The 27,069-nt window shown below is 52.8% G+C and overlaps 1 protein-coding gene across 5 annotated transcripts; it reads right to left on the reverse strand.

Annotated features, from left to right (window-relative positions):
• Positions 1-330: 330 nt before the first annotated feature.
• On the reverse strand, positions 331-25,193 carry SLC22A15 (solute carrier family 22 member 15). 5 transcript variants are annotated; one of them, XM_073668773.1, is made up of 14 exons: positions 25,135-25,192; positions 23,601-23,674; positions 17,366-17,485; positions 17,132-17,287; positions 16,929-17,061; positions 7,175-7,339; positions 6,902-7,031; positions 5,325-5,537; positions 3,017-3,157; positions 2,853-2,938; positions 2,524-2,638; positions 1,699-1,771; positions 1,318-1,509; positions 331-969 (listed from the first exon to the last, which is right to left on the reverse strand). In XM_073668773.1, exons 3-14 carry the CDS (start codon positions 17,450-17,452, stop codon positions 922-924), a joined length of 1,539 nt encoding a protein of 512 aa, XP_073524874.1. In that variant the 5' UTR covers positions 17,453-17,485; positions 23,601-23,674; positions 25,135-25,192; the 3' UTR covers positions 331-921. The 5 variants fall into 5 exon arrangements, with proteins under 5 accessions (XP_073524874.1, XP_073524875.1, XP_073524876.1 ...); XM_073668774.1 differs by having other exon boundaries at positions 25,085-25,184; XM_073668775.1 differs by lacking the exon at positions 25,135-25,192 and adding an exon at positions 23,885-23,928.
• Between the last annotated feature and the right edge of the window lie 1,876 nt (positions 25,194-27,069).

Consider the following 27,069-nt stretch of genomic DNA (forward strand, 5'->3'; position numbering starts at 1 on the left):
GTGCCGGAGGGGCCCGCTCCGCTGTGGACACAGCCCGCTCCACAACTCGCAGAAGCTGACCATCAACCACAGCCGTGACCATGTAGAAGAGGAGACGTTCTCGACAGGAAGGGAGCGACCAAAGTGCGGCGCTTTCGGCCTCCCCCCTGACATGAACCCCAGCCTTCCTCCAGCACATCCTGTGAGCCTCCCCTCATCCCTGTCAGTCCCTGGTAATTGGGTCACCCCCACCCCCGGTGATATAGATTACCAGCACAGCAGCCCCCAGGAATGCTCCGCATGTTTCACATCAGCACTTTATATGGGAAAAAAACTACAGAGGAATCCACATAAAACAGTAAAAGTCTTTATTGTCCGGCCCCGTCACACCTGCAGAAGCAGCAGCGCCCCGCACCACACACAGACCACACTGCGGGTCAAGTGCACGCTGACATAGGCAGGCCGGCAGCTGTGAGGTGCAGGGGGCACAGGATTCTGGGGTACTCCACCGTCACCAACACATCAGATCGTTCTCCCATAGCCTCGCTATGCTGGGTTATTATGGGGTCCGGTGGCGTGCGGCCAGAGTTCTTCTTCCTCAGGTACGGTGGCGTGCGGCCAGCGTTCTTCTTCGTCTTCCGGTGGCATACGTCTAGAGGTCTTCTTCACCTACCGGTGGCGTGCGGCCAGAGGTCTTCTTCCTCAGGTACGGTGGCGTGCAGCCAGAGTTCTTCTTCCTCAGGTACGGTGGCGTGCGGCCAGAGGTAGTCTTCATCTTAGTCTTCCGGTGGCATACGTCTAGAGGTCTTCTTCACCTACCTGTGGCGTACGGCCAGAGGTCTTCTTCATCTTAGTCTTCCGGTGGCATACGTCTAGAGGTCTTCTTTGCCTTCCGATGGCGTGCGGCCAGAGTTGTTCCTCCTCAGGTACGGTGGCTTGCGGTCAGAGTTCTTCTTCTTCACTGGAGATGGCAGCGGCCCCCGCCTCACCCTGAAGACACAATGAAGAAATTAGAGCAGAGTGAGGAGAGCCCACGAGCCCCCCGCCCAACACCTGTCAAACTACCATGGAGTCACACCCCTTTTACCCAGCATCCTGGTCCCTCACTCCACAAATTCCTCTAAGAAATGCAAATGTGACGTGACAACCTGCCCTGCCTCATTCAGGCCCCGCCCACTGACCCAACCCCTTATAATAATAGGTAACAGCAAAGTATGATGGGATGTGATGACTGCACCCTGTCATGGCCGCCTCCACATCCTACACTGGGGGATGGACTATAACTGAGCTCCACCCTGGGGCGGGGCCTGCGGTCACAGCTACCCATGATCCTCTGACCTGTGCGGCGTCCTCGCTCAGCAGACATGACTCCTCCTCTGCGGCCAGGCGACGGTACGCTGACACCTGCAGGTCACACAGCGTCTCCGGCAGCGGACAGTTCAACGTCTCCGGTAAGAGGAGGCTGAGGAGGCCGGCGCTGACCCCCGAAAGACCAAACACCACGTACGGGAGAGACCACTGGACCGAACGCTGTGGAGACAGATCTTAACATCCAGCAGCTGACAGCAGAGAGCACCAACGGTCTGAATACTATGAGGTCTCTGGTATAAGGACCCCATCACTGTTATAATTTACAGTGTGGAGTTGGTGGGCTCAGGGTCCGGCGCAGTCCCTCTGCAAAGGGGTCAGGACAGAATACATAAGATGTGACACACGTACCAGGCCTGGGACGAACGGAGCGATGATTCCACCAACCCGAGAGAACATGGAGCAGATGCCCATTCCCCGACTCCTGCAAACCAGAAGAGGTTACACATCCTGCACAAACATCCCATAATCTCCCGGGAGCGGGGCCGTACCTGATCTAACCATGGCGGCAAGGGAGGGGGGAGAGGGGTTAGGGGGTCCGTACCTGACCTCACCATGTGGCGGGGGAGGGCGTACCCGACCTGGCCATGGCGGAGGTTGTACCCGAACCTGGCCATGGCGGGGGTTGTACCCGAACCTGGCCATGGCGGGGGTTGTACCCGAACCTGGCCATGGCGGGGGTTGTACCCGAACCTGGCCATGGCGGGGGTTGTACCAGACATCACCATGTGGCGGGGGAGGGCGTACCCGACCTGGCCATGGCGGAGGTTGTACCCGAACCTGGCCATGGCGGGGGTTGTACCCGAACCTGGCCATGGCGGGGGTTGTACCCGAACCTGGCCATGGCGGGGGTTGTACCCGAACCTGGCCATGGCGGGGGTTGTACCCGAACCTGGCCATGGCGGGGGTTGTACCAGACATCACCATGTGGCGGGGGAGGGCGTACCCGACCTGGCCATGGCGGAGGTTGTACCCGAACCTGGCCATGGCGGGGGTTGTACCCGAACCTGGCCATGGCGGGGGTTGTACCCGAACCTGGCCATGGCGGGGGTTGTACCCGAACCTGGCCATGGCGGGGGTTGTACCAGACATCACCATGTGGCGGGGGAGGGGGTACCTGACCTGGCCATGGCGGGGGTTGTACCCGACCTGGCCATGGCGGGAGGGGGGCCGTACCTGAGCGTGGTGGGATATAGCTCCGACGTGTAGATATACACGATGTTGAAGGCGGCACTGATGCAAAGCTTCCCCAGAAGAGACAACGTCTGGCTGTTCACCCAGCGCAGCGGGCCTGCAGACAGAAAACGGGGACAGACTGTGTACAGTGGTCAGTCATTGGTGATTAGCGGTACATAGAGACCTATCGCTGGTGATCAGGGGGATCTACAGCGACCAATCGCTGGTGATCAGCGGTTTATACAACACCCGATCCCTAATGATCAGTGGGATATCCAGCTGTCAGGCCCTGGTGATCAGGTGGCACTACGCGGTGCAGAACACTGTACCTTTAGGCTTGGGTACGGCCATAATGATCAGACACGCAGCTCCAGCAAGATTCAGGAAACCACAGAGAGATCTTCTCCGACCAAAACTGCAAGACACAAAGTGACATCATGGAGGCCTCAAAGCGCACCGCACCCTTCACTCGCTCCCAGTACTCCGCACCCACCTCCTGTGATTGATGAGATACATGCACAGCGGATACGCCGGCACCTCAGCGAGGCCAGAAAGCGCAAGATTAAAGTAGACGTTTCCTCCCAGGTCTCCGGTGCTGAGCGTCAGTCCGTAGTACACCAGGCTGCAGACAAACCTGACACACCGCAGTTATGTGGAGGGACACCGCCAACAGAGCTCCCGCTACAGACCTCCTCCCCCCAACACAGAGAGCTCCCGCTACAGACCTCCTCCCCCCAACACAGAGAGCTCCCGCTACAGACCTCCTCCCCCCCGACACAGAGAGCTCCCGCTACAGACCTCCGCCCCCCCGACACAGAGAGCTCCCGCTACAGACCTCCGCCCCCCCGACACAGAGAGCTCCCGCTACAGACCTCCTCCCCCCGACACAGAGAGCTCCCGCTACAGACCTCCTCCCCCCAACACAGAGAGCTCCCGCTACAGACCTCCTCCCCCCAACACAGAGAGCTCCTGCTACAGACCTCCTCCCCCCAACAGAGAGCTCCCGCTACAGACCTCCTCCCCCCAACACAGAGAGCTCCCGCTACAGACCTCCTCCCCCCGACACAGAGAGCTCCCGCTACAGACCTCCTCCCCCCGACACAGAGAGCTCCCGCTACAGACCTCCTCCCCCCGACACAGAGAGCTCCCGCTACAGACCTCCTCCCCCCGACACAGAGAGCTCCCGCTACAGACCTCCTCCCCCCGACACAGAGAGCTCCCGCTACAGACCTCCTCCCCCCGACACAGAGAGCTCCCGCTACAGACCTCCTCCCCCCGACACAGAGAGCTCCCGCTACAGACCTCCTCCCCCCGACACAGAGAGCTCCCGCTACAGACCTCCTCCCCCCCGACAGAGAGCTCCCGCTACAGACCTCCTCCCCCCCCCGACAGAGAGCTCCCGCTACAGACCTCCTCCCCCCGACACAGAGAGCTCCCGCTACAGACCTCCTCCCCCCCGACAGAGAGCTCCCGCTACAGACCTCCTCCCCCCCGACACAGAGAGCTCCCGCTACAGACCTCCTCCCCCCCGACACAGAGAGCTCCCGCTACAGACCTCCTCCCCCCCGACACAGAGAGCTCCCGCTACAGACCTCCTCCCCCCCGACACAGAGAGCTCCCGCTACAGACCTCCTCCCCCCAACACAGAGAGCTCCCGCTACAGACCTCCTCCCCCCCAAACACAGAGCTCCCGCTACAGACCTCCCCCCCAAACACAGAGCTCCCGCTACAGACCTCCTCCACCCCAAACACAGAGCTCCCGCTACAGACCTCCCCCCCAAACACAGAGCTCCTGCTACAGACCTCCTCCACCCAACACAGAGCTCCCGCTACAGACCTCCCACCCAAACACAGAGCTCCCGCTACAGACCTCCTCCCCCCAACACAGAGCTCCCGCTACAGACCTCCTCCCCCCGACACAGAGAGCTCCCGCTACAGACCTCCTCCCCCCGACACAGAGAGCTCCCGCTACAGACCTCCTCCCCCCGACACAGAGAGCTCCCGCTACAGACCTCCTCCCCCCGACACAGAGAGCTCCCGCTACAGACCTCCTCCCCCCGACACAGAGAGCTCCCGCTACAGACCTCCTCCCCCCGACACAGAGAGCTCCCGCTACAGACCTCCTCCCCCCCGACAGAGAGCTCCCGCTACAGACCTCCTCCCCCCCCCGACAGAGAGCTCCCGCTACAGACCTCCTCCCCCCGACACAGAGAGCTCCCGCTACAGACCTCCTCCCCCCCGACAGAGAGCTCCCGCTACAGACCTCCTCCCCCCCGACACAGAGAGCTCCCGCTACAGACCTCCTCCCCCCCGACACAGAGAGCTCCCGCTACAGACCTCCTCCCCCCCGACACAGAGAGCTCCCGCTACAGACCTCCTCCCCCCCGACACAGAGAGCTCCCGCTACAGACCTCCTCCCCCCAACACAGAGAGCTCCCGCTACAGACCTCCTCCCCCCCAAACACAGAGCTCCCGCTACAGACCTCCCCCCCAAACACAGAGCTCCCGCTACAGACCTCCTCCACCCCAAACACAGAGCTCCCGCTACAGACCTCCCCCCCAAACACAGAGCTCCTGCTACAGACCTCCTCCACCCAACACAGAGCTCCCGCTACAGACCTCCCACCCAAACACAGAGCTCCCGCTACAGACCTCCTCCCCCCAACACAGAGCTCCTTCTACAAACTCCCCCCCCCCTCCCCGCCTACACAGAGCCCCTGCTACATACCGCCCGCTATAGACCTTCCCCGCAAAGAGCTCCCGCTACAGAGATCCTCCCCCTCATACACCGCAGGACTTACCACGCCCACATCATGAGCAGCGTACGACGGAGCAGCACCGCACTACGAAAGATGCTGAGAATGTTGCCCTGCGGTGCAGACTTCTTCTGTCGGGGGGTCAGCGAGAACGGCTTGGGTTTGGAGCAATTCCAACGTCCCAGGTAGAGCAGCGCATCCTGAGCTTCATGGAGGTGGCCTTGAGCGTACAGCCAGCGTGGAGACTCCGGGATCCACCTAGCCACAGCGACACCATGAACAAACCAACCTCACACCGAGACGGCAGCGCACACAGCAACACCATGAAAGGATCAATGACACAGAGCGGTGCACACACAGAGACGGCAGCGTACACCGCAATACATGAAAGGATCAATCATACACAGAGAGCGGTGCACACAGCGAGACCATGAACAAACCAACCTCACACCGAGACGGCAGCGCACACAGCAACACCATGAAAGGATCAATGACACAGAGCGGTGCACACACAGAGACGGCAGCGTACACCGCAATACATGAAAGGATCAATCATACACAGAGAGCGGTGCACACAGCGACACCATGAACAAACCAACCCCACACTGAGCAAGCGGTGCACACAGCGACACCATGAACAAACCAACCCCACACCGAGCAAGCGGTGCACACAGTGACACCATGAACAAACCAACCCCACACTGAGCGAGCGGTGCACACAGCGACACCATGAACAAACCAACCTCACACCGAGACGGCAGCTCACACAGCGATACCATGAAAGGATCAATCATACACAGACAGCGCTGAACACAGCAACAGCATGAACAAACCAACCTCACACCGAGACAGCAGCTCACACAGCGATACCATGAAAGGATCAATCATACACCAAGTGAGCAGTGCACACAGCGACATCATGAACAAACCAACCTCACACCAAGCGAGCAGGAAGACAGCGACACCATGAACAAACCAACCTCACACCAAGCGAGCAGGAAACACAGCGACATCATGAACAAACCAACCTCACACCAAGCGAGCAGGAAACACAGCGACATCATGAACAAACCAACCTCACACCGACTGAGCGGTGCACACAGCGATACCATGAAAGGATCGATCATACACAGAAAGCATTGCACATAGCGACACCATGAACAAACCAACTCCACACCGAGCGAGCAGTGCACACAGCGACACCATGAACAAACCAACCTCACACCGAGCGAGCGGTGCACAGAGTGACACCATGAACAAACCAACCCCACACCAAGCGAGCGGGGAACACAGCGACACCATGAAAGGATCAATCATACAACGAGTGAGCGGTGCACACAGCGACACCATGAACAAACCAACCTCAAACCGAGCGAGCGGGGAACACAGTGATACCATGAACAAACCAACCCCACACCGAGCCAGTGGTGCACACAGCGACATCATGAAAGGATCAATCATACACAGAGAGCAGTGCACATAGCGACACCATGAACAAACCAACCCCACACCGAGTGAACGGGGAACACAGCAACACTAAGGACAGACCAAACAAGCGATACACAAAGTGAAACCAAGAATAAAGTGTAGACACAACTCCACACCGGGCAGACACTACTCACAGGGACAGCAGGAAGATGGCCGCGCCTTGTACATTCACCACCAGGGCCAGGATCCGCCACCAGTGCACAAAGAATCCAATCAGCGCGAACTGCGCAATGCCCAGCGCAAAACACAGACTGGACAGGGAGCCTGGAGAAAGCGGTAAAAGGGTCAGAGGTCAGGACAGGGCAGATACTGGGGCGACATGAAATACTGGTGGTGCTCAGATACAGGATAAAGACATCAGATACACGAGGCTCAAGTACAGGATACATAAGGTCATGTGACAGTACCTGCTAAGGCCCAGTAGGTGGCGCCGATACATTCATTGAGCAACACGAAGGCGACCAGCGACATCCCACCGTTCATTATGCCCACGATGAAGCGAGTGGAGAGGAAAATGACGAAGGAGGGCGACAAAGCGTTCAGCAGAGAGAAGACCACGTCCAGCGCCAGACCTGCAAGAGAAGTCACATGACCCCACTACAAGCACAGGTCCACCACAGGTCCCCCGGTTTACCGGGACCAGGAGAACAGACAACACACCAGAATAGTGAGCGCAGCTCTGGAGGTGACTGCAGGATAAGACACGATGTAACAGCAGAATAGTGACTACAGCTCTGGAGGTGATTTGAGTGAGTTTCCCCTCCATGGAAGAGAAGCCCCCGCACATTGTGAGTGACCCCCTCCATGGATGAGAAGCCCCCGCACATTGTGAGTGACCCCCTCCATGGATGAGAAGCCCCCGCACATTGTGAGTGACCCCCTCCATGGATGAGAAGCCCCCGCACATTGTGAGTGACCCCCTCCATGGATGAGACGCCCCCACACATTGTGAGTGATCCCCTCCATGGATGAGACGCCCCCGCACATTGTGAGTGATCCCCTCCATGGATGAGACGCCCCCGCACATTGTGAGTGATCCCCTCCATGGATGAGACGCCCCCGCACATTGTGAGTGATCCCCCTCCATGGATGAGACGCCCCCACACATTGTGATTGACCCCTCCATGGGTGAGAAGCCCCCGCACATTGTGAGTGACCCCCTCCATGGATGAGACGCCCCCACACATTGTGATTGACCCCCTCCATGGATGAGAAGCCCCTGCATATTGTGATTGACCCCCTCCATGGATGAGAAGCCCCTGCATATTGTGATTGACCCCCTCCATGGATGAGAAGCCCCCACACATTGTGAGTGACCCCCTCCATGGATGAGAAGCCCCCGCACATTGTGAGTGATCCCCTCCATGGATGAGACGCCCCCGCACATTGTGAGTGATCCCCCTCCATGGATGAGACGCCCCCACACATTGTGATTGACCCCTCCATGGGTGAGAAGCCCCCGCACATTGTGAGTGACCCCCTCCATGGATGAGACGCCCCCACACATTGTGATTGACCCCTCCATGGGTGAGAAGCCCCCGCACATTGTGAGTGACCCCCTCCATGGATGAGACGCCCCCACACATTGTGATTGACCCCCTCCATGGATGAGAAGCCCCTGCATATTGTGATTGACCCCCTCCATGGATGAGAAGCCCCTGCATATTGTGAGTGATCCCCTCCATGGATGAGAAGCCCCCACACATTGTGAGTGACCCCCTCCATGGATGAGAAGCCCCTGCATATTGTGAGTGATCCCCTCCATGGATGAGAAGCCCCCGCACATTGTGAGTGATCCCCTCCATGGATGAGAAGCCCCCGCACATTGTGAGTGATCCCCCTCCATGGATGAGAAGCCCCCGCACATTGTGAGTGACCCCCTCCATGGATGAGAAGCCCCCACACATTGTGAGTGACCCCCTCCATGGATGAGAAGCCCCCACACATTGTGAGTGACCCCCTCCATGGATGAGAAGCCCCCGCACATTGTGAGTGATCCCCTCCATGGAGGAGACGCCCCCGCACATTGTGAGTGATCCCCCTCCATGGATGAGAAGCCTCTGCACATTGTGAGTGACCCCCTCCATGGATGAGACGCCCCCGCACATTGTGAGTGACCCCCTCCATGGATGAGAAGCCCCCACACATTGTGAGTGATCCCCTCCATGGATGAGAAGCCTCTGCACATTGTGAGTGACCCCCTCCATGGATGAGACGCCCCCGCACATTGTGAGTGACCCCCTCCATGGATGAGAAGCCCCCACACATTGTGAGTGACCCCCTCCATGGATGAGAAGCCCCCGCACATTGTGAGTGACCCCCTCCATGGATGAGAAGCCCCCGCACATCAATTGTCTCATGGCAGTGTCACCTTCTCCTCTCTGGACAATCGCAGTCTGAGGGGCTTCATCAGAGACAATAATAATATTTATTTCTACAGTGTCAGGTACAACAGATAAATGACGCAGATCCCACCAGTGTCACCAATATGTCAGGGAACGGCTGGGAGACCCCGCAGATATCTCTCCGCCCTTTGCCATTAATAGCACTCCGCCACCTCCAACCATCAGGACAATTACACAACTGACCGACGATTATCGGAGGAGGCCGCGGCTGTTTTCCCCACTAGGCCGGTTATTGGGCAACTCACAGCGAGCATATGGTATATACACCTCCGATTCCAATGCATGGAATATATATACATGTACCCCTGGTATGGTCACTGCCAACTAAGCAATAACAAAAGGAACCACGAGCTGCCATCACCGGTGGTCTTTATACAGGCGGACTGGACGCCTGATTTCTGGCAGCGTATGGCTTCGAGGCGCGGTTTACAGAGCAAGAGGAACAGAACGATTACATTTTATATTTATTCCGGAAAGGTCGGCAGTGCTTATAAAAAATACTCAAAGATGATACAAAATGGGAACAAAACAATACGGTATATGCAATTACATAAAAAAAAAGGATAAACAGAAGAAATGTACTGAACCTGATGCCGCAGGGTTAGCTTTTATGAAGGGGAACCTTCATTTTTGGGGGTTAATGGACAGAAGTACAGTAACCTCTATCTCCCAGGACTGACAAAGATTATAATTTGGCATTTTCTTTTTATTAACCCCTTCAGGACCCAGCCTATTTTGACCCTAAAGACCTTGGCATTTTTGTCAATTCTGACCAGTGTCCCTTTACGAAGTAAAAACTCTGGAACACTTCAACGGATCCTAGCGATTCTGAGACTGTTTTTTCGTGACATATTGGGCTTCATGTTAGTATTAAATTTAGGTCGATAATATTTGCGTTTATTTGTGAAAAAATCAAAAATATGGGAAAAATTTTGAAAATTTTGCAATTTTCAAATTTTGAATTTTTATTCTGCTAAACTAGAGAGTGATGTGACACAAAATAGTTAATAAATAACATTTCCCACATGTCTACTTTACATCAGCACAATTTTTGAAAAAAAAAAAATTTTTGGTAGGAAGTTAGAAGGGTTCAAAGTTCATCAGCAAATTTTCTTTTTTCCAGCAAAATTTGCAAAGCCATTTTTTTTAGTGACCACATCACATTTGAAGTCCCTTTGAGGGGTGTACATGACAGAAAACACCCAAAAGTGACACCATTCTAAAAACTGCACCCCTCAAGCTACTCAAAACTACATTCAAGAAGATTATTAACCCTTCAGGTGCATCACAGGAACTAAAGCCACATGGAAGAAAAAAATGAACATTTTTATTTTTCTAACAAAAATTTTCTTTTAGCCTAAATTTTTTAATTTTCACATGGGTAACATTTTATCCTGTTACCCATGTGAAAATTAAAAAATTTAGGCTAAAAGAAAATTTTTGTGAAAAAAACCTGGGGGTTCCAAGTGCTCACTATGCATCTAGATAGGTGCCTTGGGGGGTCTAGTTTCCAAAGTGGGGTCACTTGTGGGGGAGCTCCACTGTTTAGGCACATTAGGGGCTCTCCAAACGCAACATGGTGTCCGCTAACAATTTGAGCCGATTTTCCATTCAATTTGTTAGCGGACACCATGTCGCGTTTGGAGAGCCGCTGTGTGGCCAAACATTGGAGCTCCCCCACAAGTGACCCCATTTTGGAAACTAGACCCCCCAAGGCACCTATCTAGATGCACAGTGAGCACTTGGAACCCCCAGGTCATTCACAAATTAATCCGTAAAAATAAAAAAGTGTTTTTTTTTCCACTTTTTCATTTTTATGAATCAATTTGTGAAGCACCTGGGGGTTCCAAGTGCTCACTATGCATCTAGATAGGTGCCTTGGGGGGTCTAGTTTCCAAAATGGGGTCACTTGTGGGGGAGCTCCAATGTTTGGGCACACAGCGGCTCTCCAAAAGCAACATGGTGTCCGCTAACAAATTGTCGGCTCAAATTGTTAGAAGACACCATGTTGCGTTTGGAGAGCCGCTGTGTGGCCAAACATTGGAGCTCCCCCACAAGTGACCCCATTTTGGAAACTAGACCCCCCAAGGCACCTATCTAGATGCATAGTGAGCACTTGGAACCCCCAGGTCCTTCACAAATTAATCCGTAAAAATAAAAAAGTGTTTTTTTTTCCACTTTTTCATTTTTATGAATCAATTTGTGAAGCACCTGGGGGTTTCAAGTGCTCACTATGCATCTAGATAGGTGCCTTGGGGGGTCTAGTTTCCAAAATGGGGTCACTTGTTGGGGAGCTCCAATGTTTGGGCACACAGGGACTCTCCAAACGCAACATGGTTCCAATTTGTTAGTGGACACCATTGTGTAGTGTATGTCAGGTTGGTGTGCGGTGTGGTATATTGTAGTGTATACACCACACACACACACACACACACTACAACACACACACCAACCTGACATAGCCTACTAAGCTGAGTACGCCCTAGACTGGGATGAGTGGGACGGGCGGGACATTTTGTGTGCTGTGTGCGTGTGTAAAAATAAAAAAAAAAAATCGAAACTTTATTATAGTGTGAGTGTACGTGTGTGTGTGTGTGTGCTTGGTGTAACCTTCTGCAGTCACGTGTGGGGGCTGTCAGGCGTAGGGGGCTGTCAGGCGTAGGGGGCTGTCAGGCGTAGGGGGCTGTCAGGCGTAGGGGGGCTGTCAGGCGTAGGGGGGCTGTCAGGCGTAGGGGGGCTGTCAGGCGTAGGGGGGCTGTCAGGCGTAGGGGGGCTGTCAGGCGTAGGGGGGCTGTCAGGCGTAGGGGGGCTGTCAGGCGTAGGGGGGCTGTCAGGCGTAGGGGGGCTGTCAGGCGTAGGGGGGCTGTCAGGCGTACGGGGGGGGGCTGAAGAGATGGAGGAGCCAGCAGCTGCAGCAAGGGGGGTGATCACTGGGGCAGGAGCCGGCAGTAGCAAGGGGGGTGATCACTGGGGCAGGAGCCGGCAGCAGCAAGGGGGGTGATCACTGGGGCAGGAGCCGGCAGCAGCAAGGGGGGTGATCACTGGGTTTGCGGGGGGGGGGGATGATCACTGGGATGGGGGGGTGCACACTGGGGATGGGGAGTGAACACTGGAGACAGGGGGGGTGAACACTGGGGACAGGGGGGGTGAACACTGGGGACAGGGGGGGTGAACACTGGGGGAGGGGTGATTATTGGGAGGTGGGGGGTGATATCACTGGGACTGGGGGATGGTGGGTTTGATCACAGGAGCAGGGCATTTACACTGAGCCTGCTGCTGCTGTGATCACAGTCCACCGGCTGTCAGAAGGAGAGCAGCAGCCGGTGGATGAAGACGTGGGAGAGGGAGCAGAGGGAGCGGAGGTCGGGGTGCAGGTATGAAAGTGGAGGGGGGGGTCGGGGGTGGAGGGGGGGGCAGGGTGGAGTGGAGGGGGGGTCGGGGGGGAGCGGGGGCAATACTACCTGATGCAGATCAGCGGCGGCAGCAGGCGATCAGCGGCGGCAGCAGGCGATCCACGGGGGGGCAGCTGCAGAGGGTCCACGGGGGGGCAGCAGCAGAGGGTCCACAGGAGGCAGCAGCAGAGGGTCCACAACGGCCGGCACCCGATCCATGGACGGGCAGTTGCGGCCATCATTAAAAACTCCCTCCACATCTGATTGGGGCTAGTATCCATGTGACGCTAGCCCCCCAATCAGATCTGGGGGGAGGGGGGGACAGAGGTGACACTCCCCCCAGCCAATGGCTGATGCTGTAAGCATCAGGCCATGCCCAGATTTAAATATTACACCAATTTTCATTGGTGAAATATTTAATTCATACCGATTGGCAGTTTCATTAAAAGTGAAAATGAAACAGCCAATCGGAGGGGTCCCAGGCACGGGGGGGTTAATCCACCCCCCGGGGGGTCGACTTCAGGATGTCCAGTTGCAGTAGCAACTGTGACACCTGAGCGACCCCGCTCGCAGGCGCTGCAGGGGGTCTTTCCCTCCATGTCACAGACGCTGTGACATGGGTCGGGAACGAACTGTTTTCCATGTCACAAACGGTGTGACACGGGTCGGGAAGGGGTTAAAGGGGATATCCGGGAGTTTAAAGAAAAAGGCATGTGGTTGTTAACACAGGCAACTCCCTGGCGCCTGTCATGGCCCGCTCCTGCCACAGATTCAGCTGCTCCCTCCCTTCCTGCTGACAGGGTGGGACTACCAGTGTCAGGCTGATTGACAGACAGCCTTCTCCAATTAGGCAGCGGAAATCCACCTGTCAATCAGCCTGACACCAGTAGTCCCGCCCTGTCAGCAGGAAGAGAAACTGCTGCTCTGTTGAAAGGGAGCAGATGAATCTCTGGCAGGAGCGGGAAATGACCGGGTACAACAGGCGGGGAGTTGCCTGTGTTAAAAAAAAATAAATAAATAAAATAAGGCATGTAGCTGTTAAGTCCCGGATATTCCCTTTAACACAAGTTACACCCACATACCTCCCTTAAGATGACTTACAACAGGGCTGGTCTTCAGAAAGCGAAAGGGATGTGGCTCAGTTTTAGAAAATTATGAGATTCCTAAATTCTACGATTTCCTATCAGTTCACCTTTATACAGATAGGAAACATGGCATGGATAGCATCATCCATCTGAGCGATATTTAATTTGAATGTGTTATGGTCACTGCCCTGTGACGCAGACAATGCATTACGTTCACCACTTCGTCTCGACTCCAAAAACATAACTTTCATATCTGTTACGTCTATGCCATTCATAAAAACCTCCATTCATAGTCTCTAAAAGGAGGACAATGGATTTTAAAGTAATCTGCTTGCTTTTCAATTCAAAGCTGATTCTCGAGGTGACAGGTTCTCTCTTCTGGTCATAAATCGGTCACCTTCCGCATTCTTAGGAAAGCTGGGAATGGGACTGCATCTGCTATCCATTGGAGCAGGGATGTCAAACGCAAAACACACAGAGCCAAAATGGGCCCCACACAGCCCCCCCATACGGTACAACGGGGCCCACACAGCCCCCCCATACGGTACAACGGGGCCCACACAGCCCCCCCATACGGTACAACGGGGCCCACACAGCCCCCCCATACGGTACAACGGGGCCCACACAGCCCTCCCATACGGTACAACGGGGCCCACACAGCCCTCCCATACGGTACAACGGGGCCCACACAGCCCTCCCATACGGTACAACGGGGCCCACACAGCCCTCCCATACGGTACAACGGGGCCCACACAGCCCTCCCATACGGTACAACGGGGCCCACACAGCCCTCCCATACGGTACAACGGGCCCCACACAGCCCTCCCATACGGTACAACGGGCCCCACACAGCCCTCCCATACGGTACAACGGGCCCCACACAGCCCTCCCATACGGTACAACGGGCCCCACACAGCCCTCCATACGGTATAACGGGCCCCACACAGCCCTCCATACGGTATAACGGGCCCCACACAGTCCTCCATACGGTATAACGGGCCCCACACAGTCCTCCATACGGTATAACGGGCCCCACACAGTCCTCCATACGGTATAACGGGCCCCACACAGTCCTCCATACGGTATAACGGGCCCCACACAGTCCTCCATACGGTATAACGGGCCCCACACAGTCCTCCATACGGTATAACGGGCCCCACACAGTCCTCCATACGGTATAACGGGCCCCACACAGTCCTCCATACGGTATAACGGGCCCCACACAGTCCTCCATACGGTATAACGGGCCCCACACAGTCCTCCATACGGTATAACGGGCCCCACATAGTCCTCCATACGGTATAACGGGCCCCACATAGTCCTCCATACGGTATAACGGGCCCCACATAGTCCTCCATACGGTATAACGGGCCCCACATAGTCCTCCATACGGTATAACGGGCCCCACATAGTCCTCCATACGGTATAACGGGCCCCACATAGTCCTCCATACGGTATAACGGGCCCCACATAGTCCTCCATACGGTATAACGGGCCCCACATAGTCCTCCATACGGTATAACGGGCCCCACATAGTCCTCCATACAGTATAACGGGCCCCACATAGTCCTCCATACAGTATAACGGGCCCCACATAGTCCTCCATACAGTATAATGGGCCCCACATAGTCCTCCATACAGTATAATGGGCCCCACATAGTCCTCCATACAGTATAATGGCCTCACATAGTCCTCCATACAGTATAATGGCCTCACATACTACTCCATACAGTATAATGGCCTCACATACTACTCCATACAGTATAATGGCCTCACATAGTCCTTCATACAGTATAATGGCTCCACATAGGGGTGGTGGTTCTGGTGTCGAGGGCCAAATTACACCACCCAGATTTGGACCACGGGCAGGCGTGTTGAGTTTTGTGCATTAGAGGATCTTCTTTAATTACCTGTTTGCAGAAGAGAGGGTTAGAGGGTCTAAGCCGCAGTTAAAAGGTGATATAAAGTTTAATGGAGTGCGAGCCTTGCTTCAGCGTTCACTATGATAACTGTGAGACGGCTTATAGATCTGTAATTACTTCTAGAATATATAGCACCAACACACTCAGAGGCACTTTACATGACAAAGGGGTCTTCTAATTCAAGATACAAGAGGAGTGAGGGTCCTGCTGCTCCCATCCTTACAATCTATGAGGAAATAAGGGCGCTAAGTGCATGGAGGGTGTGAACAGATGCCACAAGGGTCATGATTTGGAAGAAAATTTTGTATGGGCAAAACAGGACTAGTTCATAAGTAAGGTGACGCGATCGGCCAGACTAAAGAAATGCGCTTTTAGGCCACGCTTAAAACTGTGGGTAATGAGAATTAATCAAACTGTTCAAGGTAGTACATTCCAGAGAATTGGCGCAGCACGTGAGTAGTCTTGGGGATGGGAGTTTGAGGTTTGGATTATTGAGGATGTCAGTCTTCGGTCATTAGCAGAACAGAGGGCACAGGTAGGGTGGTAGACAGATGAGGAGATGTATGGCGATGCAGTACTGTGGAGAGGACGGGTAGGTGGTAGGAGGAGGAGGAGGAGATGTAGGGTGGTGCAGCACTGTGGAGAGGACAGGTAGGTGGTAGACAGATGAGGATATGTAGGGGGTGCAGCACTATGTAGAGCACAGGTAGGTGGTAGATATGAGGAGGATCTGTAGGGGGTGCAGGACTGTGGAGAGGACAGGTAGGTGGTAGACAGATGAGGGAGGAGATATAAGGTGGTGCAGCACTGTGGAGAGGACAGGTAGGTGGTAGACAGATGAGGGAGGAGATATAAGGTGGTGCAGCACTGTGGAGAGGACAGGTAGGTGGTAGACAGATGAGGGAGGAGATATAAGGTGGTGCAGCACTGTGGAGAGGACAGGTAGGTGGTAGACAGATGAGGGAGGAGATATAAGGTGGTGCAGCACTGTGGAGAGGACAGGTAGGTGGTAGACAGATGAGGGAGGAGATATAAGGTGGTGCAGCACTGTGGAGAGGACAGGTAGGTGGTAGACAGATGAGGGAGGAGATATAAGGTGGTGCAGCACTGTGGAGAGGACGGGTAGGTGGTAGGCAGATGAGGAGGAGATTTGGGGGGGTTCAGCACTGTGGAGAGGACAGGTAGGTGGTAGACAGATGAGGAGATGTAGGGCTGTGCAGTACTGTGGAGAGGACGGGTAGGTGGTAGACAGAGGAGTAGCATCTCTCGCACATCACACTCGCCCCGGTTTCTCACCCATCGATGCGCCTGCATTTCTTATCTCTCACACATGCCTGCGTCTCTCACCCATTCTTACCTGTCACATACACCCGCTTCCTGCCAAACCGATCAGATAAGTGGCCGAATGAGACGACTCCGACCAGGACGCCTCCAAAGAAGACAGAGCTGGCGGCGCTGACCTTGTACGCCTGTGCGTCCACCAGTGACCACTGTGGAGGAGAGGAGGGTGAGGCGGGCGATTCCCAGCACTGGGGGTGCAGAATCAGGACGTTCTCTCACCTCGGAGCTGATTGATGTGAAGTTCCCCTCGAAGCGCAGGTGTCCATGTCCGTGGCTGATGTTCTTCCCCAGGGACGGAGGGTCATCGTACACCCAGTGATACGGAGGGGTGACCCCCAAGATGGCGATCAGCACCACCTCTGTGGCTGTGTACAGCTGGGACAAAACACAGGAGTGATCGGGAAGGGAGGGGGAGGGGGAATGTAAAAACCTATATAATTAATGACCAGTCACCTGTAATACCACGGCCAGCAGGAAGCACAAGAAGATCTGATAGACGCCCATCTCCCCCACCAGCGCCAGCGCTGCCTCCACCTCCATGTCTGTGCGAGTATCGCCCCCCGCCCGGGACGCCTGTGGAGAACCACCGGACATTATATACATGTGCTATACATCCACTGGAGACATAGTGTCCAAGGTCCGCATAACGGAATACACCTGCTACTGGAGTATCAAAGGGGTTAATAAAATCTTGAGAACTGTTTATCCACATTATCTGAAAGATTCACCTCTCAAATAGTCTTCTGTTTGTTCGTTATTGTAAAACATGAAGATTTGTCTAACTTTTATCTGACGTTTACATATGTAACCCCAGAGAGCTTTTGAATGGTGAAGGTTTATTGCCCCCTTTGTCTGATGAGAGCCTTGTATCTCTGATTTATCTTTTCCCAATGGCTGACCACTGGAGGTTAAAGGTGAACCAGACTTACTAGTGTAGATTCACAATGTATGTATGTATGTATGTGATATATATATATATTATATATATATATATATATATATAGTGTAATGCGGCGGCTTGCTTGGCATTACTGTAATGGTCCAGGGTGTGTTTTCGCCGACCATGTACCTCCCCCTCAGGTGACTGATCACATGACTGACATCAGCACAGGTCCTGTATGCATTGGAAGATATATAAACCCTGGTAGTTTTGAGACAGGTGTGTGTAAGGTGTGAGGCCTGTTCCTGTGTGGGACACCACTAGAGTGTGAGGCCTATTGAAGCCTGAAAGGCGGAGGCTGGATCCTTAGCTGTGTAAGCGATGCCAGTGGCCTTGGAGGGCAGAAGCATGAAAGACAAGAGTCCTGAAAGGCAGAGGCTGGACGTTAAGTGTGAAGACATACCAGTAGCCTTCGAAGGTACGAGGGCTGGAGACCCCCACCTGGGAAGCCTAAAAGCCACAGCGGTGGCAGAATAAGTCTGAAACCGTTAAGACCCAGCTAAAGGTAAAAGCGGTACGTTATATGGACATTGTTATAGTTACTTTGCTGAAGGCTGTAACTGGAGCCAAGTGGGCATAGCTGCCACTGGAAAAGCCCGCGGACATTATATGTGTGCTAAGCGGTTAATGATAAATAATAAACTGCTGCATTGTGAAATACCGGAGAGACATTGCATGTGTGCTTTAATTGACCCGGTGCAGCGAGTATCCCCCAGTATGATGACTAGCGCTGCCTTACATATGGTTGGAGAATGCGGGCAACTACAGCCTGGTTGCTAGGGGCAACGGCAGCCCGGTTGCTAGGGGCAACGGCACAGGACGACGCACTCAAACCTGGTTTGCTGTAACTCGGCGGGGTTACGAAAATTGTTCCCGCACTCAAACCTGGTTTGCTGTGGCTCGGCGGGGCCACGAAAATTTTTCCGGGGAAAGCGGTGAAGTGTCTACTGTGAATAGTGTACCGCGATGGCTATGAATGGAGCAGTATTCCCAGACGGAATGGAGAAGTGGTTAGATGACCGGCTGCAAACGTTCGTCAGCAAAATGGAGTGTCCTGAAGAAACGCAGGAGCAGATAAAGATGGCTGTGAAGGGAGCAGCAAATGAGACTGAAGCTATTGAGCGATTAAAGCGCCTGTTAAAATCGCAGCAGCAGGCATTTGAGAAACAAGAACAGGTCGTGGTGCAGGAACGGCAGGAGCTGTTGGCCCGTTACAGAAAGGCGGCAGCGGACCATTCTTTGAGTTCTCTTGTGGTGCCGGTACTATCCCAGAGTGCCCGGGGAGGTGGTAAGAGATGTTGTGAACTGGGTCCTTGAACTGGTTGTTCAAAGGGGGCGGAGTCTAAAAAAGGGGCGGATTTTCACAAGAGCGTAGAGTATAGAAAACCAAAATTTGTTACTGGTGGTGGGTTGGCACCGCCTAAAAATGACGATTTGACCGTTGATAACGGGGTAGCTCCAGTAGAAGGGGTTGAAGTCAAAGTGGGAGGTGACCTGTTAGTCCACAAATCCATGGGGAGTGACACAGACCCTGTAGCTGACAGTGACACTATGAAAGTAGAAAGAGTCCAGTCAGGAGGAGCTAGACGAGGGGAGAGAGTCCCCCTCTCGTCGTCGACGGTGCAAGGGCCACAAAACGGTTGCTCCTGTAGTCGTTGCTGAAAGTGAAAATAAAGAAAATGTAACGCTGTGTGCCTTTGTTTCAAGTGTGGATCCTCCTTTACAGGGAGAAGAGGAGGTGACATTGCCAGTAGCAACCTCCGGTACAGTACTGAGACAGAGGGATCAGGATCTGAAAGAAGAAGTGACTGAGTCCCTGAGGCAAAAGAAATTGGTGGAAGACGAACTCTTCAAAGTCAAAATACAGATGGAAGAGCTGGTGAAACTGAAAGTCCGTATAGAAGAAGAAAACAAGATTCTTATAATGAAAGACAAAGACAACACACAAAAATTCCTTGTCGAGGAAGCCGAGAAGATGAAACAGGTAGCAGAGGAGGCTGCCCGACTGAGTATAGAGGCCCAGGAGGCTGCCCGACTAAGTATAGAGGCCCAGGAGGCTGCCCGACTAAGTATAGAGGCCCAGGAGGCTGCCCGACTAAGTATAGAGGCCCAGGAGGCTGCCCGACTAAGTATAGAGGCCCAGGAGGCTGCCCGACTAAGTATAGAGGCCCAGGAGGCTGCCCGACTAAGTATAGAGGCCCAGGAGGCTGCCCGACTAAGTATAGAGGCCCAGGAGGCTGCCCGACTAAGTATAGAGGCCCAGGAGGCTGCCCGACTACGCAAGCTCGCCGAGGACAACCTAAATGAGCAGCGAGCCTTAGGTGAAAAGATGCTCAAAGAGAAGATGCAAGCTGTTCAAGAAGCCACCCGTCTGAAAGCCGAAGCGGAGATGCTGCAGAAACAGAAGGAACTGGCCATGGAGCAAGCTAAGAAACAAGACAAGGAGCAGATGCAGCAGCAACTAGCTGAGGAGACCGAAGGCTTCCAAAAGACCCTAGAGGCCGAACGTCGACGACAGCTCGACATAAGTGGTGAAGCCGAACGCCTTAAAATACAAGTGGTGGAAATGAGTCAAGCCCAAGCCAAAGCTGAAGAAGATGCCAAGAAGTTCAGGAAACAGGCGGAAGAAAATCGGTGAGAGGTTACACCAAACAGAACTGATGACCAAAGAGAAGATGACTGTGGTGCAAACCCTGGAGATACAGAGACAGCACAGTGGAGGCGCTGCAGGGTGAAGTTTCTGGGCGTGACCAAAACCTAAAACGACTGCGCAAACAGTTCAACCGGGAGCTGTGTGACTCCAAGAAGGAATATGGTGAACTCATGAGGGAGCTGCAGCAATTCCAGGACCATGTAAAGCCTCTAATGCAGGAGAAGGAGCGGCTGGTGGACTCTCTGTACCAGCGAGACCGGGGGCTATCCGCCCTGAAAGAGGCAATAAAAGATGAAGTGTCTGGTCACGATCGTGAGGCAGAAAAGAGGCATGAAAAGTTCAATAGGGAACTGCAACAAATCAAGAGAGACTATGAGGGTCTCCTCAAGGTTAAAGAAAAACTAGAGGATAAGGAGGGTGCAGAGCACTTGCGCCAAGTGGTTGAGACCACTCTGCAGGACACCCGTGATGAAAATGATGATCTCTGCAGAAAGACCCTAGGTCTGGAAGCTCAGGTGAAGGAGCTGCAGACGTTCTGTGATAATCTCCAGAGGGCAGAGACGTGCCTTAAGGAAAGAATCAGCAAGATGGAAGCTAAGCGGAAACAGACGGAGGAGTCTATCGGAGAAGCCACAGACCAGGGCCAGGAGTTGGCCACTGGAGATGGGAGGTATGAAATAGATACCTCCTCGAATAATGCGAGCTCGGATGATTCGGTGGAAGTAAGAGCCGAGATCAAGGAGCTCAAGGAGACGCTACAAGCCCATTGGAAGCAGGAAGAGCTTCAGAGATGTGCTGCTGAGAGGCGAGTAGTGGAGCTAGAGGAAGGAGTTTTCAAGCTCAAAAGTCGCCTAGCAAAGTATCACTCAGTGAACGAGGCCTCCTTGGAGAAGGAAAAGGAAAAACAAGTTGCACTCACTCCATTATACCATGAGAAGGTGGACCTGAGGAGAGCTAAGAGAGTGTTAACCGAAGATAAATATGAAATGGAAGTGGTCAAGACGAAAATTCTCGAGTTCGTAGCCGTGAGTCAGCTCAGGGGAAACATACAGGGTGAAGAAGCTGAAAGTCAGTTGCCCCTGAAACCTGAGCTGGTTGATCGTTTGGAGACCACTGGTGAGACAGAAACCTCTCGGTACAAGTGCCTCATAGATGTACCCGAGGATTTGAGAGTAGACTGCACCAGTGAGTCCGTGCATGAAAAGTTTAAGAAGGCCGTGGGAGCTTGTAAGGTGTACTCGACCTCAGAAGCTAAACAGCTGGTGGTCCTGTCCACGAAAGAAGTCACAGTGAAGAGGGTGGCTATCCTAAGTGACATGCACTGGTGATGTATTCGCACGAAGCGGTTTCTCCGGTTGAAGACGGAACAAGCCGTTAGACAACTGGAGCTTATGAGAAAAGCTCACAGTCTGCGGGAAGAGGTCATCCGGGTGCCTCATGTGCTCGTGAGAAAGCTCATTGGGAGAAATGGCCGAGCCATGCAGATGATGGTAAAGAAGTCTGGTGTGATGAAGGTAAGCAGTCCACGTGATAGTCAGGACTGGATACCAGATGAAGACGGCATGGTGTCATTCTCCGCTGTAGGAACGGAGGAAAGTCTGGAATATATACGCATGCTGATGGAGTACCGAGTGACCTACCTGTGAGAGGTAGAACAGTTGAATCTCGCTAGACTGCGAGTGGAAAGACAGAATCGCCTGAGCGGCAGAAGGTGGCAGCCGTCTAGAAATTGTGAGACCAGACAGAGAAAGGGCCCCCTAAATAACAGAACAGCTACAGCTGAAGTTAGGGACCTTTCAAGATGTCCTGAGGATAGTGGGCGTGGGTTTAGAGGTAGTGAGACCTCCAGTGACTCAGATTTGAGAGGCCCATACAAACGACCCAATAGTGTACAGGACAGTACGGAGTCTAACCGGACCTTAGATACAAGGGCGTGTGAGTCATCCTGTTGTATTGACTGCTGGGAGCGGGGGAGGTTTGACAAGGTTACGACCCGGAAATGTGAATTGACGAGGTCAGTGACAATGACGAATGGTAGGTCCCGAAGGAATGGGCTAATGTCCATGACTAAGGTTCCAGGGGCTGAGTAGCGCAATTGTCAAGTACATAGTCTCTGTGTGAACTGGGGGTTATAAGGTGATTGTGTATGTCATGTGTTCAACCCCACAAGTTTGAACAGAGGGGGGGGATATGTAATGCGGCGGCTTGCTTGGCATTACTGTAATGGTCCAGGGTGTGTTTTGGCCGACCATGTACCTCCCCCTCAGGTGACTGATCACATGACTGTGGCATCAGCACAGGTCCTGTATGCATTGGAAGATATATAAACCCTGGTAGTTTTGAGACAGGTGTGTGTAAGGTGTGAGGCCTGTTCCTGTGTGGGACACCACTAGAGTGTGAGGCCTATTGAAGCCTGGTGAAGCCTGAAAGGCGGAGGCTGGATCTTTAGCTGTGTAAGCAATGCCAGTGGCCTTGGAGGGCAGAAGCATGAAAGACAAGAGTCCTGAAAGGCAGAGGCTGGACGTTAAGTGTGAAGACATACCAGTAGCCTTCGAAGATATGAGGGCTGGAGACCCCCACCTGGGAAGCCTAAAAGCCACAGCGGTGGCAGAATAAGTCTGAAACCGTTAAGACCCGGCAAAAGGTAAAAGCGGTAGGTTATATGGACATTGTTATAGTTAATTTGCTGAAGGCTGTAACTGGAGCCAAGTGGGCATAGCTGCCACTGGAAAAGCCCGTGGACATTATATGTGTGATAAGCGGCTTATGATAAATAATAAACTGCTGCATTGTGAAGAACCGGAAAGACATTGCATGTGTGCTTTAATTGACCCGGTGCAGCGAGTGTCCCCCAGTATGATGACTAGCACTGCCTTACAATATAAATTATTATATATATATATATATATATATATATATATATATATATATATATATATATATATATATATATATATATATATATATATATATATATATATATATATATATATATATATATATATATATCACACACACACACAATTAACCTTTGTATTATAACATATACAGAAGTGGACACAATATCACACTATTTCTTTAAATGTGTATCTTACCTCTTGTAACCCAATTTTATTTACAATATTTGGGTTATATCGAGTGGTTGTCTTCTTTAAAGCCGTATCTGAACCTGAGCGCCAAAAACAGTATACAGTGTATACCCGGCCCCGGAGCGTTATAGGGTCATTACCGGTCAGTCTACGGCGTACACCCGGCCCCGGAGTGTCATAGGGTCATTACAGGTCAGTCTACGGCGTACACCCGGCCCCGGAGCGTTATAGGGTCATTACAGGTCAGTCTACGGCGTACACCCGGCCCCGGAGCGTTATAGGGTCATTACCGGTCAGTCTACGGCGTACACCCGGCCCCGGAGCGTTATAGGGATATTACAGGTCAGTCTACGGCGTACACCCGGCCCCGGAGCGTTATAGGGTCATTACAGGTCAGTCTACGGCGTACACCCGGCCCCGGAGCGTTATAGGGTCATTACCGGTCAGTCTACGGCGTACACCCGGCCCCGGAGCGTTATAGGGATATTACCGGTCAGTCTACGGCATACACCCGGCCCCGGAGCGTTATAGGGTCATTACAGGTCAGTCTACGGCGTACACCCGGCCCCGGAGCGTTATAGGGTCATTACCGGTCAGTCTACGGCGTACACCCGGCCCCGGAGCGTTATAGGGATATTACAGGTCAGTCTACGGCGTACACCCGGCCCCGGAGCGTTATAGGGTCATTACCGGTCAGTCTACGGCGTACACCCGGCCCCAGAGCGTTATAGGGTCATTACAGGTCAGTCTACGGCGTACACCCGGCCCCGGAGCGTTATAGGGTCATTACAGGTCAGTCTACGGCGTACACCCGGCCCCGGAGCGTTATAGGGTCATTACCGGTCAGTCTACGGCATACACCCGGCCCCGGAGCGTTATAGGGTCATTACCGGTCAGTCTACGGCGTACACCCGGCCCCGGAGCGTTATAGGGTCATTACCGGTCAGTCTACGGCGTACACCCGGCCCCGGAGCGTTATAGGGTCATTACAGGTCAGTCTACGGCGTACACCCGGCCCCGGAGCGTTATAGGGTCATTACCGGTCAGTCTACGGCGTACACCCGGCCCCGGAGCGTTATAGGGATATTACAGGTCAGTCTACGGCGTACACCCGGCCCCGGAGCGTTATAGGGTCATTACCGGTCAGTCTACGGCATACACCCGGCCCCGGAGCGTTATAGGGATATTACAGGTCAGTCTACGGCGTACACCCGGCCCCGGAGCGTTATAGGGTCATTACCGGTCAGTCTACGGCGTACACCCGGCCCCGGAGCGTTATAGGGTCATTACCGGTCAGTCTACGGCGTACACCCGGCCCCGGAGCGTTATAGGGATATTACAGGTCAGTCTACGGCGTACACCCGGCCCCGGAGCGTTATAGGGATATTACAGGTCAGTCTACGGCGTACACCCGGCCCCGGAGCGTTATAGGGTCATTACCGGTCAGTCTACGGCGTACACCCGGCCCCGGAGCGTTATAGGGTCATTACCGGTCAGTCTACGGCGTACACCCGGCCCCGGAGCGTTATAGGGATATTACCGGATTCTTCTTCTTCTTGTTGCTTCCTGGGTGGGCGGAGTCATGTGATCACGTGTCCCGGAAGTGCGCGGCTATTGGCTGAAACCAACAACTAAACCGCGAATCAAAGAGCAGAAGCGACAGTGTATAGTATATACGTGGAGTATAGAGGAGTCGTCAGTGTATAGTATATACGTGGAGTATAGAGGAGTCGTCAGTGTATAGTATATACGTGGAGTATAGAGGAGTCGTCAGTGTATAGTATATACATGGAGTATAGAGGTGTCGTCAGTGTATAGTATATACGTGGAGTATAGAGGTGTCGTCAGTGTATAGTATATACGTGGAGTATAGAGGAGTCGTCAGTGTATAGTATATACGTGGAGTATAGAGGAGTCGTCAGTGTATAGTATATATGTGGAGTATAGAGGTGTCGTCAGTGTATAGTTTATACGTGGAGTATAGAGCAGTCGTCAGTGTATAGTATATACGTGGAGTATAGAGGTGTCGTCAGTGTATAGTATATACGTGGAGTATAGAGGAGTCGTCAGTGTATAGTATATACGTGGAGTATAGAGCAGTCGTCAGTGTATAGTATATACGTGGAGTATAGAGCAGTCGTCAGTGTATAGTATATACGTGGAGTATAGAGGAGTCGTCAGTGTATAGTATATACGTGGAGTATAGAGGAGTCGTCAGTGTATAGTATATACGTGGAGTATAGAGGAGTCGTCAGTGTATAGTATATACGTGGAGTATAGAGGAGTCGTCAGTGTATAGTTTATACGTGGAGTATAGAGGAGTCGTCAGTGTATAGTATATACGTGGAGTATAGAGGAGTCGTCAGTGTATAGTATATACGTGGAGTATAGAGGAGTCGTCAGTGTATAGTATATACGTGGAGTATAGAGGTGTCGTCAGTGTATAGTATATACGTGGAGTATAGAGGAGTCGTCAGTGTATAGTATATACGTGGAGTATAGAGGAGTCGTCAGTGTATAGTATATACGTGGAGTATAGAGGAGTCGTCAGTGTATAGTATATACGAGGAGTATAGAGGTGTCGTCAGTGTATAGTATATACGTGGAGTATAGAGCATTCGTCAGTGTATAGTATATACGTGGAGTATAGAGGAGTCGTCAGTGTATAGTATATACGAGGAGTATAGAGGTGTCGTCAGTGTATAGTATATACGTGGAGTATAGAGGAGTCGTCAGTGTATAGTATATACGTGGAGTATAGAGGAGTCGTCAGTGTATAGTATATACGTGGAGTATAGAGGAGTCGTCAGTGTATAGTATATACGTGGAGTATAGAGCATTCGTCAGTGTATAGTATATACGAGGAGTATAGAGGTGTCGTCAGTGTATAGTATATACGTGGAGTATAGAGGAGTCGTCAGTGTATAGTATATACGTGGAGTATAGAGGAGTCGTCAGTGTATAGTATATACGTGGAGTATAGAGGAGTCGTCAGTGTATAGTATATACGTGGAGTATAGAGCAGTCGTCAGTGTATAGTATATACGTGGAGTATAGAGGAGTCGTCAGTGTATAGTATATACGTGGAGTATAGAGGTGTCGTCAGTGTATAGTATATACGTGGAGTATAGAGGAGTCGTCAGTGTATAGTATATACGTGGAGTATAGAGCATTCGTCAGTGTATAGTATATACGAGGAGTATAGAGGTGTCGTCAGTGTATAGTATATACGTGGAGTATAGAGCATTCGTCAGTGTATAGTATATACGAGGAGTATAGAGGTGTCGTCAGTGTATAGTATATACGTGGAGTATAGAGGAGTCGTCAGTGTATAGTATATACGTGGAGTATAGAGGAGTCGTCAGTGTATAGTATATACGTGGAGTATAGAGGTGTCGTCAGTGTATAGTATATACGTGGAGTATAGAGCAGTCGTCAGTGTATAGTATATACGTGGAGTATAGAGGTGTCGTCA

Source organism: Phyllobates terribilis, unplaced genomic scaffold (genome assembly GCF_046119375.1).
Source record: "Phyllobates terribilis strain yellow unplaced genomic scaffold, ASM4611937v1 Scaffold_2__4_contigs__length_985480577, whole genome shotgun sequence".
Classification (NCBI taxonomy): domain Eukaryota; kingdom Metazoa; phylum Chordata; class Amphibia; order Anura; family Dendrobatidae; genus Phyllobates; species Phyllobates terribilis.

What these genes read in the sequence shown, in the direction of transcription:
- SLC22A15 (XM_073668776.1), bottom strand. Translation starts at nt 17,452, where the DNA reads ATGGAGGTGGAGGCAGCGCTGGCGCTGGTGGGGGAGATGGGCGTCTAT. An exon ending in TGCTGGCCGTGGTATTACAG is followed by an intron (nt 17,288 to 17,365) that starts GTGACTGGTCAT and finishes GTTTTGTCCCAG; the next exon opens with CTGTACACAGCCACAGAGGT. An exon ending in CACCTACTGGGCCTTAGCAG is followed by an intron (nt 7,032 to 7,174) that starts GTACTGTCACAT and finishes CGCTTTCTCCAG; the next exon opens with GCTCCCTGTCCAGTCTGTGT.